The sequence below is a fragment of the Trichoplax adhaerens genome, genomic scaffold (genome assembly GCF_000150275.1).
Source record: "Trichoplax adhaerens TRIADscaffold_6 genomic scaffold, whole genome shotgun sequence".
In the NCBI taxonomy this organism is placed as follows: Eukaryota; Metazoa; Placozoa; class Uniplacotomia; order Trichoplacea; family Trichoplacidae; genus Trichoplax; species Trichoplax adhaerens.
Window position 1 is genome coordinate 2,271,554 of NW_002060948.1, and position 14,573 is coordinate 2,286,126.

The following is a 14,573-nucleotide window of genomic DNA, read 5'->3' on the forward strand; positions in this document are numbered from 1 at the left end:
TTTTTATAACACTAGACTTAAAATATCGACGTCAAGTTAATATCATTAATATAATTGTAATTAAATTTAAATCCAGTCGTCCACAAGGGACTACACATCAATTTTATCTAGTTGAAGTGAATCCCACCCACAACACTACATTCCAATCATGTATTGTTATGCAATTTAAGACGTTGCAGTAAAAATAACAGAAAAATATGTACGTCAATACTTACACTGATAACTATTTACGCTTGACTGCTTAATACTACAGTCTATACGATACAGCGCTATCTCCGTATCAAACTCGTTCCGTACAGATTGCAGAAACAACTTTTTTTTTAATTGACAATGGGATACGTGCTTTGATAGGATAAATCCTTATTACGCAAGCGTGAAAGCAAGTGTGTTGATTTAAGTAGATTATCGGGCCGTGGAGTCAGCAGTCAATTTTTTCCAATGTTACTGTTCAACGCTAGGGGTAAGTCTATAAATGTCGATTAGTCTATTATTTTGTTGCAATCTTCCCTTTCTCATCGTTTTTACTGTTCTTTACTCCGGCTGTATGCTTTTCCAATAAATAATCCCATTTTCTTTCCTTGTTGTTAGCTTTTGTTAGTCCATGTTCAATAGTTAATTAGGAGTTAGAAGATTCGTCAAAAGATATCTCGTACGGTTTTGTCGTTTTCTGTCTTATCTAACACCAACTTGTTATTTATTTCTCCCTGGTTGTATCGGTTTACTCGTTTTTTTTTCTCTGTGCTAGTCTGTTTGACGGTGAGCTAGACGCTGTTGTTGGAAATGATTTATTTTTTAAGATAAACTCTAGGATAGACGAATACGTCTTAATAAGCTACTGTATTGTATTGTATGGTAGACGATGTTATATAAGATTAGTATGCGCAAGGAAAGAAAATTGAACGAGTAGAATGGTTGAATACTTTTTCTTCTTTTTCTAGAAACGCCTTTTTGCCCCCGTTTAGTACTGTACGTACGGTCGTAGATTGGAAGAAAGAATAAAACTTTGAGCGCGTTAACTTGATATAGTGTTGTAAAAAATGTTTCACTGCTATGGTAATAGCAAAATTCCCGATGGATATGGTAATTGTCCAGTACCAGGATTTGCCTATCCTGCAAATCGACCTGTAGTCAGATTGTTATTAGACAATTATCGGCAGGTTTCACATCGAACCATGCTGGTGCCACAGCCTCCGCGTATCGGGCATTATCCTTACAAATTCGCACCTAATCCTTACATTTCGTCCGACGACAGCACGTTGATGCCGAGTAATATTCCTTGTCCACCAGCGGCCACTGTACGAACTAATGTTATAAGGGTTCCTGGAACACGCGTCGCCGAGAATTCACTACAGAATAGCGTAGCATTATCAACTGAAATTGAAGATGAAAACGTCGCTGCTTTTAATGTTGGTGGCGAGAAGCGTTTATGTTGGAATAGCTTAATGGAAACAGTGTTGAAGAATTTCTCCGCTCATGAAATCAATAAGAAAAAGTCTGATTTAAGAATTTATACTGGATTTTGTAGTAGTAAACAACTTGAAACGTTACAACTGATCGGAGTGTTGCCTCTAAGTCAAACACATTGTTCTCTAATCAGTAAAAGTGATGCTGCTCGTTTATGTAGCGTTCTTTTGCGTCCTCCTGACAAAAATTGTAATTCCGATCAAACCAGTCGTTCTCGTGGTATTGACGTCAGCCATGATTGTTTCGGTGGTTGTTCGGGCACTTTTATAACTGAAAGATATACTCATGTTAATGCAAAATGTATCCAATGCAGTCAATGCGGTTGTATTTTCTCTCCACAGCAATTTGTCAGTCATAATCACAAAGGCTATGAAAACAGACTATGTCATTGGGGATTCGATAGCTCGGAGTGGCGCACTTATTTACAGTTGGCTGATGAAGATCCTACCGAGGAATTACAAAAGGAATGGGATAGCATCCTATCTATAAAATTCAATAATAGTACCGTCAATTATAAACGTATTGCGTCTGATGCTAGTGAAGGACCCCAGACCAAGAAATCACACGTCGAAGAGACGGCCGAAAATGATACACACAAAGATGTGAGCGACGTCGACGACAATGTTTATTGTAAAGATTTGTCTGAAAAGGAAGTAGATAGTCCTTCCTCGTCTATTGCCCGTCCACAATTTACGGGTAAAGTTGTCACTGAAGTCGTCGATAAATCAGAAGTACCGGCAGTTGATACGATTATGTCTAGGGATTCATCTGAGAAGAATTTACCATTGGTAGCCAGTGCCGGATTAGTAGACAACGATAATGCCAACCTGATCGGATTGGCTAATGTTTGCTCTGAAGTAGTGAAGAACAAGGGAAACGATAACAACGAGGATATAAAGCACGATGACGATTTGTCAGATACTGATTCTACGGTTCTGTCGAAAGCCTTGAGACGAGCCCAAAGAAAAATCGCAAAATTACAAATGTCATTAGAAAAAGCAAACGTTTCGTTAGAGAAAGCGAATATGGAAAAATTTAAGTTACAAGAAGAGGTTACACTCATAAATGATGGAAGAAAAGTAAGTCAATATGACCCTTAGATTACGTTGATTGTGGTTTTTATCTTTATAACATTTTTTATTTAAGTTGTAGTCCCTTTTGAAGTCATTGATCTTTTTTTGTCTTGTTTGCGACTACGTTGCAATTTTGTGCGTAGTTAAGGTTCATTTAATAATATCAATTTTTTCTGATTAAAATTTAGGCCTACCGACACAAGCGACGTTAGTTCGTGGTTTATTAAAAATACGTACGATAGCCAATATCGTACAAAATGAAACTTTAAACAGTAACTAAAATATTGTTAGTTTCTAGTAAAACGTAGCATTCGATATATTTTGTACATAACAAAATTATGATTTATGGTGAAAGAGGACTAATTTTTGATCACTATCCGTTTCTTTTTGTTACAATGGCGACTTAATTTCTAATTTTTTTTGAATGATCGCTAGAGAAATTGGTTTTATAAGACGGGTCAAGAATAGACACTGTAGGGTTTACTGTACCGCTTTAGTGCAGCGATACATTTAACGATAACATTTTACTGTACTTCGTAGTACGTATACGATGGATCGTAGCATCGTAGTAAACTGTATAACGTTGATGCAGTACTTTTATTTGTTGTAATGGACTATGATTCACCTTTATATCCATATAGTATACTAGTAGTGCACGTATTTCATAGAAGTAGACTTAGTAAAATCATTTTGTAGCTGTTGCTGGATACTTCTGTATTTGTATTTTATATGCGACACTGCTTTGATTGATTTTAATGTTTTTCGTAATCAGATTTTTCTTTCTTTGATTAGAAAGATAGTTACGAGTTTTTTTGTACAGTAAATAGATAGATGAAATATATATAGAAGCATAGTGTTGAAATCATCATAAATGACGAATGAGCTTTTTTGAGAAATTAATTTTATAAGCTGGATGCTTCAAAAAGTCAGTACTGTAACAGTATTAAATTACGGTAGATTCGTAACAATTTGACACATTTTGTTAGTCTTGTTCAAGTATTTTACAACCGTGATTAAGATGTACTCCTGTCCAAACTTTCAAATTGATAACTTTTTTTATTCGTTAATACTAGATATTGTAGCAACGTTTGTAAACGGTAGAAAGTTCCTCAATGCAGGAAGTTCTATATCCGTTGTTGAGCTAGTCGTGTAGTTTAATTAACCGGTTTCCCAGTGACCGGTACGCTATTCTGTGGCGTAAAAATATATATATATATATATATATGGTTAAAACAGTGCTGTCTTGCCGAATTTAATGAATTTATTATGCTGACTCTAGTAATAAAGTAAAATGAATAACTCACACATACAGTGTACATACGTATATTTTTATTTCATATTATTACTATGCGTACCTAAACAGTACAGTACTATATTTGATTTATTAATTGCACTATGTAACTATATCTGCCGATTTTTAGATTGTCTATGATTTTTGGTCTTCCTTTTTATTACTTTATGCCAAATAGCGATTGCCGATCATGGTACACATATTTGGGTGTCTGTCTAGACTAGAGCAAGTAAATCTTCATGGATTCAAAGTTGGAAGTTTCACGTTTGTAGTGCCGTAGTAGTTTACTAGTTTTTAGCATTCCTTTGCCATTACGCCCGCATGAGTAATTGTTAATACTGATTTGTTACATTGAGCCAATTAACGGGCAAACAATGGCGGACGATTGGTAGTATTGTTTGAGGATTAGCAAAACAGTGTAATAAATTGAGTACTCACAGTGTCACGAGTTACTAGTTAAGGCTGAATTGAAACAATGGCTACCGATTGAGCTAGAAATGATTTTTAGTCATTTGCACATTCCACTCCGCACGCCATATTATTATAATAGACCATGTAGCTATACATCCCTTTAATTAATTAATCTTGATAATGTAAAACAAGAGCGAACTGTTCTCAGGAATGACATAGAGTACGTATTTTCGTCCCCGGGGGTTCATAAAACTACAATGCTTGATCGGTTCTTCTTCTATGGACTACTAGCGCGTACCTAGTATTTTGGATTGTACTCTAGTACATAGCCTATGGTTCTGTACATTGTACGGCTTCGATACTTAGTCTACAGAATACGATCAAGTACGTTAAGTGACTAAAGCAAAAAAAATGAGAGCCCTCTTTTTTATTCTCTGGCCAAGTGCAGAGCGAAGTTCTAAAACATGTTCATTGTCCATCTAAGAAAATAAGAGCAAGTTATATAGATAAACTTTGAAGTGTGCCGCCCACTACAGTTACTACAGTACGGTACTGTACTTCCTAATACTGTACTGTATGTTTCCGCGCTGGGCGTTAATTTACTTGAATAGGTTTTATCATTAGTGTAACCCCCTGCTCTAATAATTATAGTTACTAATTTGCTAATGCAACATATTACAACGTAGCCCATCGCATATGTACTGTACTATCTCAGGCTATGCTATTAACTTAAAAAATGTTATCAGTATTCTTAATTAATTATGTAATTATATAATTATTTAAGATAAGATAACATACTATACAGTACAGAAGAGTACAGTACAGTAGAGTACTGATAATTATTATAATTAAAATAATTAATTAAAGAACAGGCCGCCGCAGTAGCGCTCGCTTCAATTCAAGGCATGCTCAAGGACTTGCTGCAATACAGCCTAGCACTATTTAATTTGAATAAAATCCTGAGGCGTTCAAGCAGTTGTTACGAGCGTGTCTATGAGTACGACGGCAACTTGGAATCTACGCTATATCATGGTTCTTAAACTGAGAAAAGAAACAGGCAATTTTCTCACATGGTACCATACCAAAAAATCATCAGTCGGACATCTGTTGTACGCGTGATTAGAAATTCTACCTATGCTATAGTTAATTATTTATTTATTCAATGACTGAATTTGTCGATAATTATAACTACTGTATTTTAACTAGGGCAGTTGGACTGATTGCTGATGAAAGATAGTTTCTGAGCAGCCTTTCCAATGTATTAACATGCCAGAACAGTTATTATAATTATTTGAGACAAGGTTGCAATGAGAAATGCACATATCGTGCATAAACTCTACATAAAAAGTTAAAACCCTTTTCTTTAGACTTTGTAGCATATTAAGATATACGGTATTTCAATACATAGATGCGTATGATCATCTCAGCAGAACAGGAAAATTAATCTAAAAAATTTAAATACGACAGACTATATTTTTTATTAATTATATTTGATATAAATTTGCAGTAAAGTTTGTATTCACTTTCGATGTATGTATCATACGATCACGATCGATCAAGACAGAGTTATCGGCGTCCTGAAAATGATAGAGAGATATCGTTAGTTCTTGTACTATACCTTACCTTATTAAACTGAAAATATATAGGTACTAATACGAGTATAGACATGTAATTAGATTTATTTTTCATTATTCGCGCCCATAGCTTCATGCAGGAATTTACTAGCTGTTATAAGTCGTGTCCTCTAAGCGATTAAAAAGCTAAAAGCTATCATTCTACATTCTAAATATGATGAATTACAAAACACGAGCATTACTTCATTCCAGTTCGAGAGTGTAATTTCTTTTACAATTTCAAAAGTATCCCAGTCATGTAAATAAACTACGCCTTTACAGGACAAGGTTACGACTACTTCCAGTTCATCTTCATAATCGATCATTAATAGTGCCTACAATTTCAAACATTGTTTACCACACAGTCATAGAATTTTTGTATATGACAGTGAAATGTTGGACAAGTATAAGTTACCTCATCGTTTTCATTAAAATTTACAGCTCCTAAGTGATAAACCTGCTTTATGGTTCTTCCTGATGACGTTGTATGACTAACCTACCCATGCAATGAGATAGCGTTATGTAGATATATTGTTATGCATGCTTTGAAAATTAATAAAATCTTTCCAAGTAAAACAATCTATAGCATAATATTGATTAAAATTAAATTTCAACGGTACAACTGAGGTTTCAATAACAAAGTAACCTAACCTGAGGTGCTTCGACATTGAGGATTTGCTTCATATTAATCTTTCCACACTCTACTAATTCATTATGGTCATTCATAGGAAAATGATGTACTTTATAAAATCTGATTTGGAAGAAAGATATCATTAAATGTATAACCGTAGTTATGAATTGTGAAACCTATTTGCAATAGAACTATATATATAACCCGATAATCTTTATCTTACGTGGCTCTGTCGGATTCAACGTGTAGTAAATGGTCATTAAATGAAAAATATGCACAGTCATTGTATAATTGAATATTTTTTGTATAGAAGATACCATTTTCAGCCTACATATATAGCAATAAACATAAAATGTAACATTTATCGTATATCCGAGTAGTTGTGCTATGTGATCTAATATATAGGAATGATATGATTGTGATAACTAAAACATTAATTTATTGTTTCTAACCAGTTTGTTATAGCAGAATGATCGAACTTCGTATTGATAAAGTTTCATATTAGGTGTTCGATTAACATAATGCCATGGGATCCCACCAAATGTAACTGTATGATCTTCAGACGTCTTTAGTTGAAATAAAGTTTCTAGAGTTTCTATTACTGTTTAACAAATTAACCAGTGCTTCAATTTTACATTCTGTGCATAAAATAACGTTTCAAGCATATCATATGTATACTTAATGATCTACAACATTTTTCTTATTAAGACATTAAACCTTCGCTGGCTTTAAGTAATTTTACATATTTGAACTAGCCTACCAGTTGTTATTGGAATACCCAAGGGAAATTTTCCAACAATTTCATTATTCAAACGATCGCCTAGCAATACAACCTCAGTGGCATTCTATCGATGGCGAGTACAGAATTTTTAATAAATATGAAAGAAAGGATCAATATTAAATAAAGTAGCATTTAAGTTACACTATACCATTTCTATTATTTTGTTAAAGTCATAATACGTGGTTACCAAAGACCGATGACGAACTATAAGCATACTTTCACAAATGTTGACATTGGTAATATTATGTCCAAACACCTACCATAAAATTGTATAGCATACCAGTAGATCAATATCTCTATATGCCTTAGTAACAAATTGTACGACAATGCAACACCTGTTTATCAATCTTCAACCGAGATACTAATTTTATCGGCCCTATTTCTAATATAATGAGGTGCATAAATATTGAGCTCCCCTATTCAAATGAATAAGTGTAATTATGATTATTATTAATAAACTCCGCTAAATTGTTTAAGCAAAAAAGAATTTGTTGGAAATCTTTAAAGTTAACAATTACACATCGGTTATGTTTCAAAGTATTGTTATTATTTCATTCTTCACTAATATACTTTTAGTAGAATGAGTCTTAATATATAAAATAAAATTAAAAATTACAAACCGTCGCCTGATTTCTTGCACTTTTTATAACTACTCTTTTATTTTCAGTTTCCCAACATAGTTTCCTGAATTAGATTTAAGCATGATTAAACAGGCTGAAGTTAACTCAATTTAAATACATATACTTATGTATAGCGTATTACAAGAACTTGGGAGCAGAGCCTAAGAAATAATTTTCCAATAATTTTCCGGTTGTTATTTCATATCTAAGTAAGTAGTTTCTGTTAGTAAGAGCAATCAGACTTTGTTTGTGGCTGCATAAATCATCTGGATTTATAATCTAAAGAAAAAATAATACATTTTAGCTGAGAGAAGATTAACTAAGAAGTCTAATAGATCGTAAAGCAGTATTACTTTTGGCGTCATTAATCGAATTGTCTACGAACTCACACAACGTGTGCAATTTTAAATTCACTATATTTAGTATAGAATATAAGTATAATCTTATAGCTGTATAACTGTGAAGATATCCGTATAGATATTTTTATCGTAAAATACGTACATTGTACGGGCATTCATAGGATAGAGCATCCACGATTCGACCATAACTCGGATTAAGTACGTACATAAGTTTTGGTTTCCCATCTATGAAATTGTGACTGGTAAAGGTAAATTATCAAAAAATTAATGATGTATGAACGCAAACATGATAATCTTGGAGTAGGTCAATTATCAGAGAAGATTTCGAGAAATTTTTAAGGGTGTATCTGCTAGCCCATACCTACCAGTCATACGCTTTTCGATAACTGTCATTGAATAGGATCCTATCGTAAGCACGTAAAGACGTTAAAAATATTACAAAATACAAGATCCAGACAACGCATACTGGTACTTCGAAGTTAGAGCCTTGCTTTATCTAAGTTATCTTACAGTAGACATCTCATATACGCCCGCCCTTTATTAATGATCTACTCATGATCGCTTTTTTGGCGCTGTAACGTATTCGGAACCCAGTATTAAACTGACGATATGTATATCTAGATCATTCTTATATATATATAGTTTAGATCAAATTAAAATCTGACTTGCAATTTCCTGGAAAATGAGAATAGAGCTTAACAGTTGTATGGTATAATTATAATTGAATGTTAATATGAATTTATAATTGGAATAAGGTTAATTTTATCTAACAGCTATGTCTTTTAAGCGAGTATGATTATACAGTATATACGATAACATACCTCTCGTAAGAGAACGGACTAGAAGCCTTTAATGTAGCGACCTTCTTAAAGTTGTTTCTAGGCTATATTATTATGATGGAAATTTTGGTTAGTTTATAATTATTCATGCAAGATGCAGGTAAATGTATGGAGAGAGGAGGAAAAAATGACTGAACTATATTGTATAACCGAAATTAATTACTACTGTTTGTGATTTGAAAAATGAGCCAATCATATAATTAGTAATTACATGGGCAGCATAACTGAGAAAGAATCTGCAAGGAATTGGGCACAAATAGCTACCCTGAAACAGGGATTAAATCTATATGCTACTTAAATCACTACGCTATAGTGCATGAGTACATAGTAAACTATAGTGTGTTGAAATCTCTCAAGGTGAACACTCTACAGTAGAGATCCTTGGAGACTCTACTCTACAGCATACAGTACAGTATACTGCTGCTGAAGGAATCAATTTTGTAAATAAAATAACTGTTAAGTGCTAGTGAAAGATTTTATAGAATGGATCGCTACACCATGTAGACATCCGGTAGAATCCTGTAAATGTACAATATGAGATGTACTTACACTAGTGATTACAGAGGTTAACATCTTGCAGGCTAATCTACAATTGCTGCCATATAGCTGCCTTCGAATAACATACAAGGAAACATTTAAATGTTTTTTAAGCTTTTCATTCATTTCCAGCTCTCAGAGTGTCATCAGGTGCATCGAATTGGGAACAACTCTTACGCTAGTAATAATATCAATGGAAAGTTTGATACTTTTCGAATTAAAACATTCATACTGTATTTGTAGTCCTACGCATATTGTATATCACCGTCGTGTTAAATACAATACGTGTAATAGAACTGACATTATATCTCTTTAACCTCATTCGTTATCACTATCACTGCTTTTGATGAACTAGATAAGCAAACTTTAATTTTTGCACCATGTCAACATCAAAATCTGCAGTATTCTTACAGTACTGTATACTGTAATTTACAGTACAATAGATGCCCGTGTACTGTACACTGTACTGTAGCCCTAAACTATTTTGCATACAGTACAGTACTGTTCATAAACTGTCAACGGTAAGTACAGTGTACAGTACAAGAGATGCTCCATGTACTGTACACTGTAGTCCTAAACCATTTTGCATACTGTACAGTACAATAGATGCCCCGTGTACTGTACTGTACACGGTAGCCCTAAACCATTTTGCATACTGTACTGTACTGTACTGTACAGTGTACACTGTACAGTACCATTTCATCGTCATGACTAGTCACGACAGTGAACAGTGTGACACTTCAATTCAAGTTCTGACCGTGGACTGTTATGCATCTCTATTCATAAGCATCGTACTGTACAGTACTGTACTGTGCCGCAACCCCCAAGTTTCCTAAGCTTTCTCACCATGCCGTGCGAATAAGAGTCATCAGTCTGATAATTAGAATAAAATACAATCTTTATTGATGTTATGGAGTGCTCAGTACAGTCAGTACACAGTCATAGTCTGTTACAAAGAGTACATAGAGTAGTACAGTACTGTACAGTACAGTACAGTACAGTAGACAGACACCTACAGTACAGTACTGTACTATACACCTTAGTACTGTACCGTACAGTATTCTTACTGTACCATACAATATATCACATGACCGCGTCAACCTTGGGATACATGGGTGCGCTATTGGGTGGTAAAAATGTTGAACCCCCATGCAACACCGGCACATACTGTACTATACTGTACTGCACTGTTGCGCTATATGTTGCAGTGGCAGCGCTGTGCTTATTATTGATGCTTCTAACAAGGATTGACAGGCAGAAAGATTAGTGGCAGCCATGTTCGTTGCTGGAAGAAGACTACAGAGCAGCTTATTGCTCAGCTCTCGTCTGGTAAGTTATTATTGCTGCTAAAGAACGTCCTTTTTTGAGTCAGTAGAACCAGAACTATTATATTAGATGTAATTAAAATGAAAACGAATGCCAATGAAGGAAGATTGAAGTTAAATCACCACTATTCTACACAAAGTGTTCATGGGGACCATCGGTAAATCGTTATCTGTTACCAAGATTGGGCTATTCGTCAAGTTGAACCCACTGATACAAAAGTGAATACTGTACAGTGAAGAAATAGATTAAAAGACAGTTTACACCATTTGTTTATATTCAGATAACTTAAGCTACAATTTAGTTGTCTTTAATTACAAATTTTTCCTAACAGCTTAAAATTGGTGTGTAGTGAAGTGTAATATGGTATCCGTTTACAAGTACCGTACTAAAAGATACAGGAAATGACTGACAATACGGACAGCGTTGCCATCGACAATGGAACGTATGTGACCGCTCTGATATCGAGTACTTTCTGCCCGTCTACTATATACGAATATACTGTATAGTTTTGCCGAGCATTGAAATGGGAACATTGGAAGATAGTAAAGCCATTAATGTAGCCCTATCGATATGCGTGTATGCTATTAAAAGTGTACTGTAAACGAATACCAATGAGTAAGAATTTATTAATAAATAGTCACTACCCACTTTTATAAGTAAGACAGTAAATTATACATGAATGATACAGTATATTATTGCTGTAAAAGGGAGCAATCTGACACAAATCTACACATACAGGGCTACCTGAGCCAGTCCAATAGACGCCTGAAGTTATCCCGCATGTTGCTCTACTTTAGACAAAATAGAAGGTGATAAGTGATAGCTTTTCCAGTAAGGCACTCGTACAGGGTCTTGATCTGAATAAATATGTTTCAACAAGTAATTGATATCTACAGAAAGGATGATCATTGACCAATTAAGGAATCTAAAGATGACGATCTATCACACTGTAACATGACTAAGCTAAGTCCTTGTGGGAATCATAATAAGTGTTGTTTCTGCGCTATCATGTTGTCGGTGCTGCGTCGGTCAATACGATGCAATCAGTGCAATGAATTTTCAAATTAATTTCGGTGGTAATATGCCAGCTACCTTAACGAGTATCAGTCAATGGATCGAATAGTTTTGGCCTTATCTTGTTCTATTATCGGCGTGATATATTACTGATAGCTCTTAATCTCTCGAATCTATCTGCTTTTCTTAGTAAGTACGCGTATTTATTGACAGGTTTATCTGAGGTAATTTTGTAGGGGCACATTAACGGAGACTCCAGTATACGTATATAAATATGTTATTTAAAGATTATATGAATTTCTTCTATATTGCACATTTTCACTAGTATCTCTAGTCATAAAATAATATATATTAAAATCCTTAAGTTCTACGATCAATATCGATCGGTTGAAACTAAATTATAAATTGTAGCTGAATTGTATCTACCATTAATAACCTTCGTGATGAACTTACTGATTACATTATATTCTGTATCAAAGGGAATAAGATGCGCTCAAGCAGCAGCAGCCGCCGAAAGTTCACGAAAACCTGAACGAATGAAAAAATTTTCTATCTATAGATGGGTAAAATCATTATTATGTTAATAGTGTCAACGATGCTGAATTATGCTAGCGTCGCTAAGTGTTTAAAAATCCTGTAGTATAGTAAATTCTATTTTACATGTACTAGAGTCCAGATGATAATACCAGACCAAAAATGCAAGAATATAATGTGGATCTAAGCACGTATGTTCTTGTTCTAATACAGAATACACAGTGCGAAAGTTTATCTCGATTGAACCTATCCTAAAATCTACTATTTTAAAAATAGGTGCGGACCAATGGTATTGGATGGATTAATCAAGATTAAAAATGAAATTGATCCAACCCTGACTTTTAGACGATCATGTCGTGAAGGTAGGCTCGTATTAGCTTGATTGTTTAATAATAGCTCTATTTATACCGAAATATCTAGTCGGTATCTGAATTATGCAGTTTTTATTATTTTGGTATTTAGGTATATGTGGATCTTGTTCCATGAATATTGGCGGTATTAATACGTTAGCTTGCTTAAGGTAACATCTCAATTTGCAGTTTGGCTTTAAAAATTATTCTTTTTCATTTACTGAAATAGCTGGTAGTTAACTGATGCTAGTCTACTGTATGATACTATGAGAGTCTTATTCTTTTGCAGCAAAATTGATCCTGATTTATCTAAACCCGTAAAAATCTATCCACTACCTCATATGTATGTGGTAAAAGATTTAGTTGTGGTAAGTATAGTGTAAATTGATTTTATACTTTATTTGCTTTTCTGAAATGGTTATTAGAAATTTAAAGTTATTTTTTGTATTTACGTTTTAAGGATATGAATAACTTTTATGATCAATATCGAGGAATAGAGCCCTATTTAAAGAGAAAGAAAGATACGACAATTGGACAAGAACAGCTGCACCAATCTGTTGAGGATAGAAAAAAACTGGTTAGGAAATAACTCAGCCATATCGTATAAATCTGGTTCTACTCGTATCTATGCCTTGAATGCTGTACTAATGATTTCAAAGTTTGGTGATAGTAATAAGTATATGTAAATTTTTTTAAATAATGTAGGATGGTTTATATGAATGTATCTTATGCGCTTGCTGCAGCACATCTTGCCCCAGTTACTGGTGGCATCCAGATAAGTATCTAGGACCTGCTGTGCTGATGCAAGCGTATCGCTGGATGATTGATAGCAGGGTATGATTGAGAACGCTTTCATCATAAGATTTTATTGGCTATTAATTGCAATAGTTCACAGGCACGTAATTTCATATTTAAAGGATGAATTCACTCAAGAACGCCTAGAGAAACTGGACAACGCTTTCTCCGTTTACAAATGCCATACTATAATGAATTGCACAAAAACCTGCCCAAAGGTATTCATAATTGGTGATCCTATTCATGCTTGTACCTATTTTGCAATTTTCAGCATGATTATAAACTCTCGGTTACTGATACGTATAGGGTTTAAATCCAGGATTAGCCATTGGAGAAATAAAGAAGAAGCTTGCGACCTATAGATCATAATATCGCTAATGTTATTTGTCGTTATAAGTTCTAGGTTGCATTTGTTTGCTATTGTGGCCTGACTGGATATTATCCTGGGATAATCGATACAGTGTACTCATATTAACATTTACTCTTATGTTGTCATCCGGGGCCTGATTTGCTTTCTAGCTTTTTCAATTTTATTTACCGATGACAATCAAATTATGCAGTCAATATGCGTTTTGTATAGGCGTTAGTTAATGACTATTTTAGTAAAATGTAACTTATTATACTCTTATATGTATGTTTTGCTCCAAGGCATTTATATTCATAAACAAATTTTGAACGCTAATCTGTATCAATGTTGTAATTTCTGCATAACTGCTATATTTGCATCTGTACTTTTTATTAGCTACAAAATATAGATCTGAGAGCTTGTCTTGTCGTCTACTGAACTATACTGTATTCAATGCACCCTTCACGGTGGAATGTTGACTGTGTGGGTTAATTTATCCTGGTAAATATACATTTGGCTCATTTTACTTCGGGTTAAGATAGGGTTATTTAATTAAAATGGCTACATTTTGAGCCAATATTAGTATTAC

At 34.1% G+C, this 14,573-nt stretch overlaps 3 protein-coding genes across 3 annotated transcripts; 2 read left to right on the top strand and 1 right to left on the bottom strand.

Moving 5' to 3' along the window:
* Nucleotides 1-1,259: 1,259 nt before the first annotated feature.
* On the top strand, nt 1,260-1,898 carry TRIADDRAFT_27271 (uncharacterized protein; the record flags this gene model as incomplete). Its single annotated transcript, XM_002113281.1, has 1 exon — nt 1,260-1,898. A coding segment is annotated over one exon (639 nt), but the record flags the coding sequence as incomplete, so codon positions are not given.
* A 3,825-nt stretch (nt 1,899-5,723) lies between these two features.
* On the bottom strand, nt 5,724-9,745 carry TRIADDRAFT_57348 (uncharacterized protein; the record flags this gene model as incomplete). Its single annotated transcript, XM_002113641.1, has 13 exons — nt 5,724-5,816; nt 6,056-6,187; nt 6,268-6,348; nt 6,504-6,603; nt 6,707-6,810; nt 6,936-7,084; nt 7,244-7,328; nt 7,413-7,520; nt 7,600-7,680; nt 7,885-7,948; nt 8,609-8,647; nt 9,065-9,126; nt 9,632-9,745. The coding sequence occupies 13 exons, from the start codon at nt 9,743-9,745 to the stop codon at nt 5,724-5,726; spliced, it is 1,212 nt and encodes a 403-aa protein (XP_002113677.1).
* Nucleotides 9,746-10,894: 1,149 nt separating this feature from the next.
* TRIADDRAFT_63313 (expressed hypothetical protein) lies at nt 10,895-14,007 on the top strand (the record flags this gene model as incomplete). Its single annotated transcript, XM_002113282.1, has 10 exons — nt 10,895-10,948; nt 12,439-12,522; nt 12,629-12,684; nt 12,770-12,855; nt 12,956-13,013; nt 13,133-13,211; nt 13,304-13,420; nt 13,549-13,677; nt 13,761-13,856; nt 13,945-14,007. The coding sequence occupies 10 exons, from the start codon at nt 10,895-10,897 to the stop codon at nt 14,005-14,007; spliced, it is 822 nt and encodes a 273-aa protein (XP_002113318.1).
* Between the last annotated feature and the right edge of the window lie 566 nt (nt 14,008-14,573).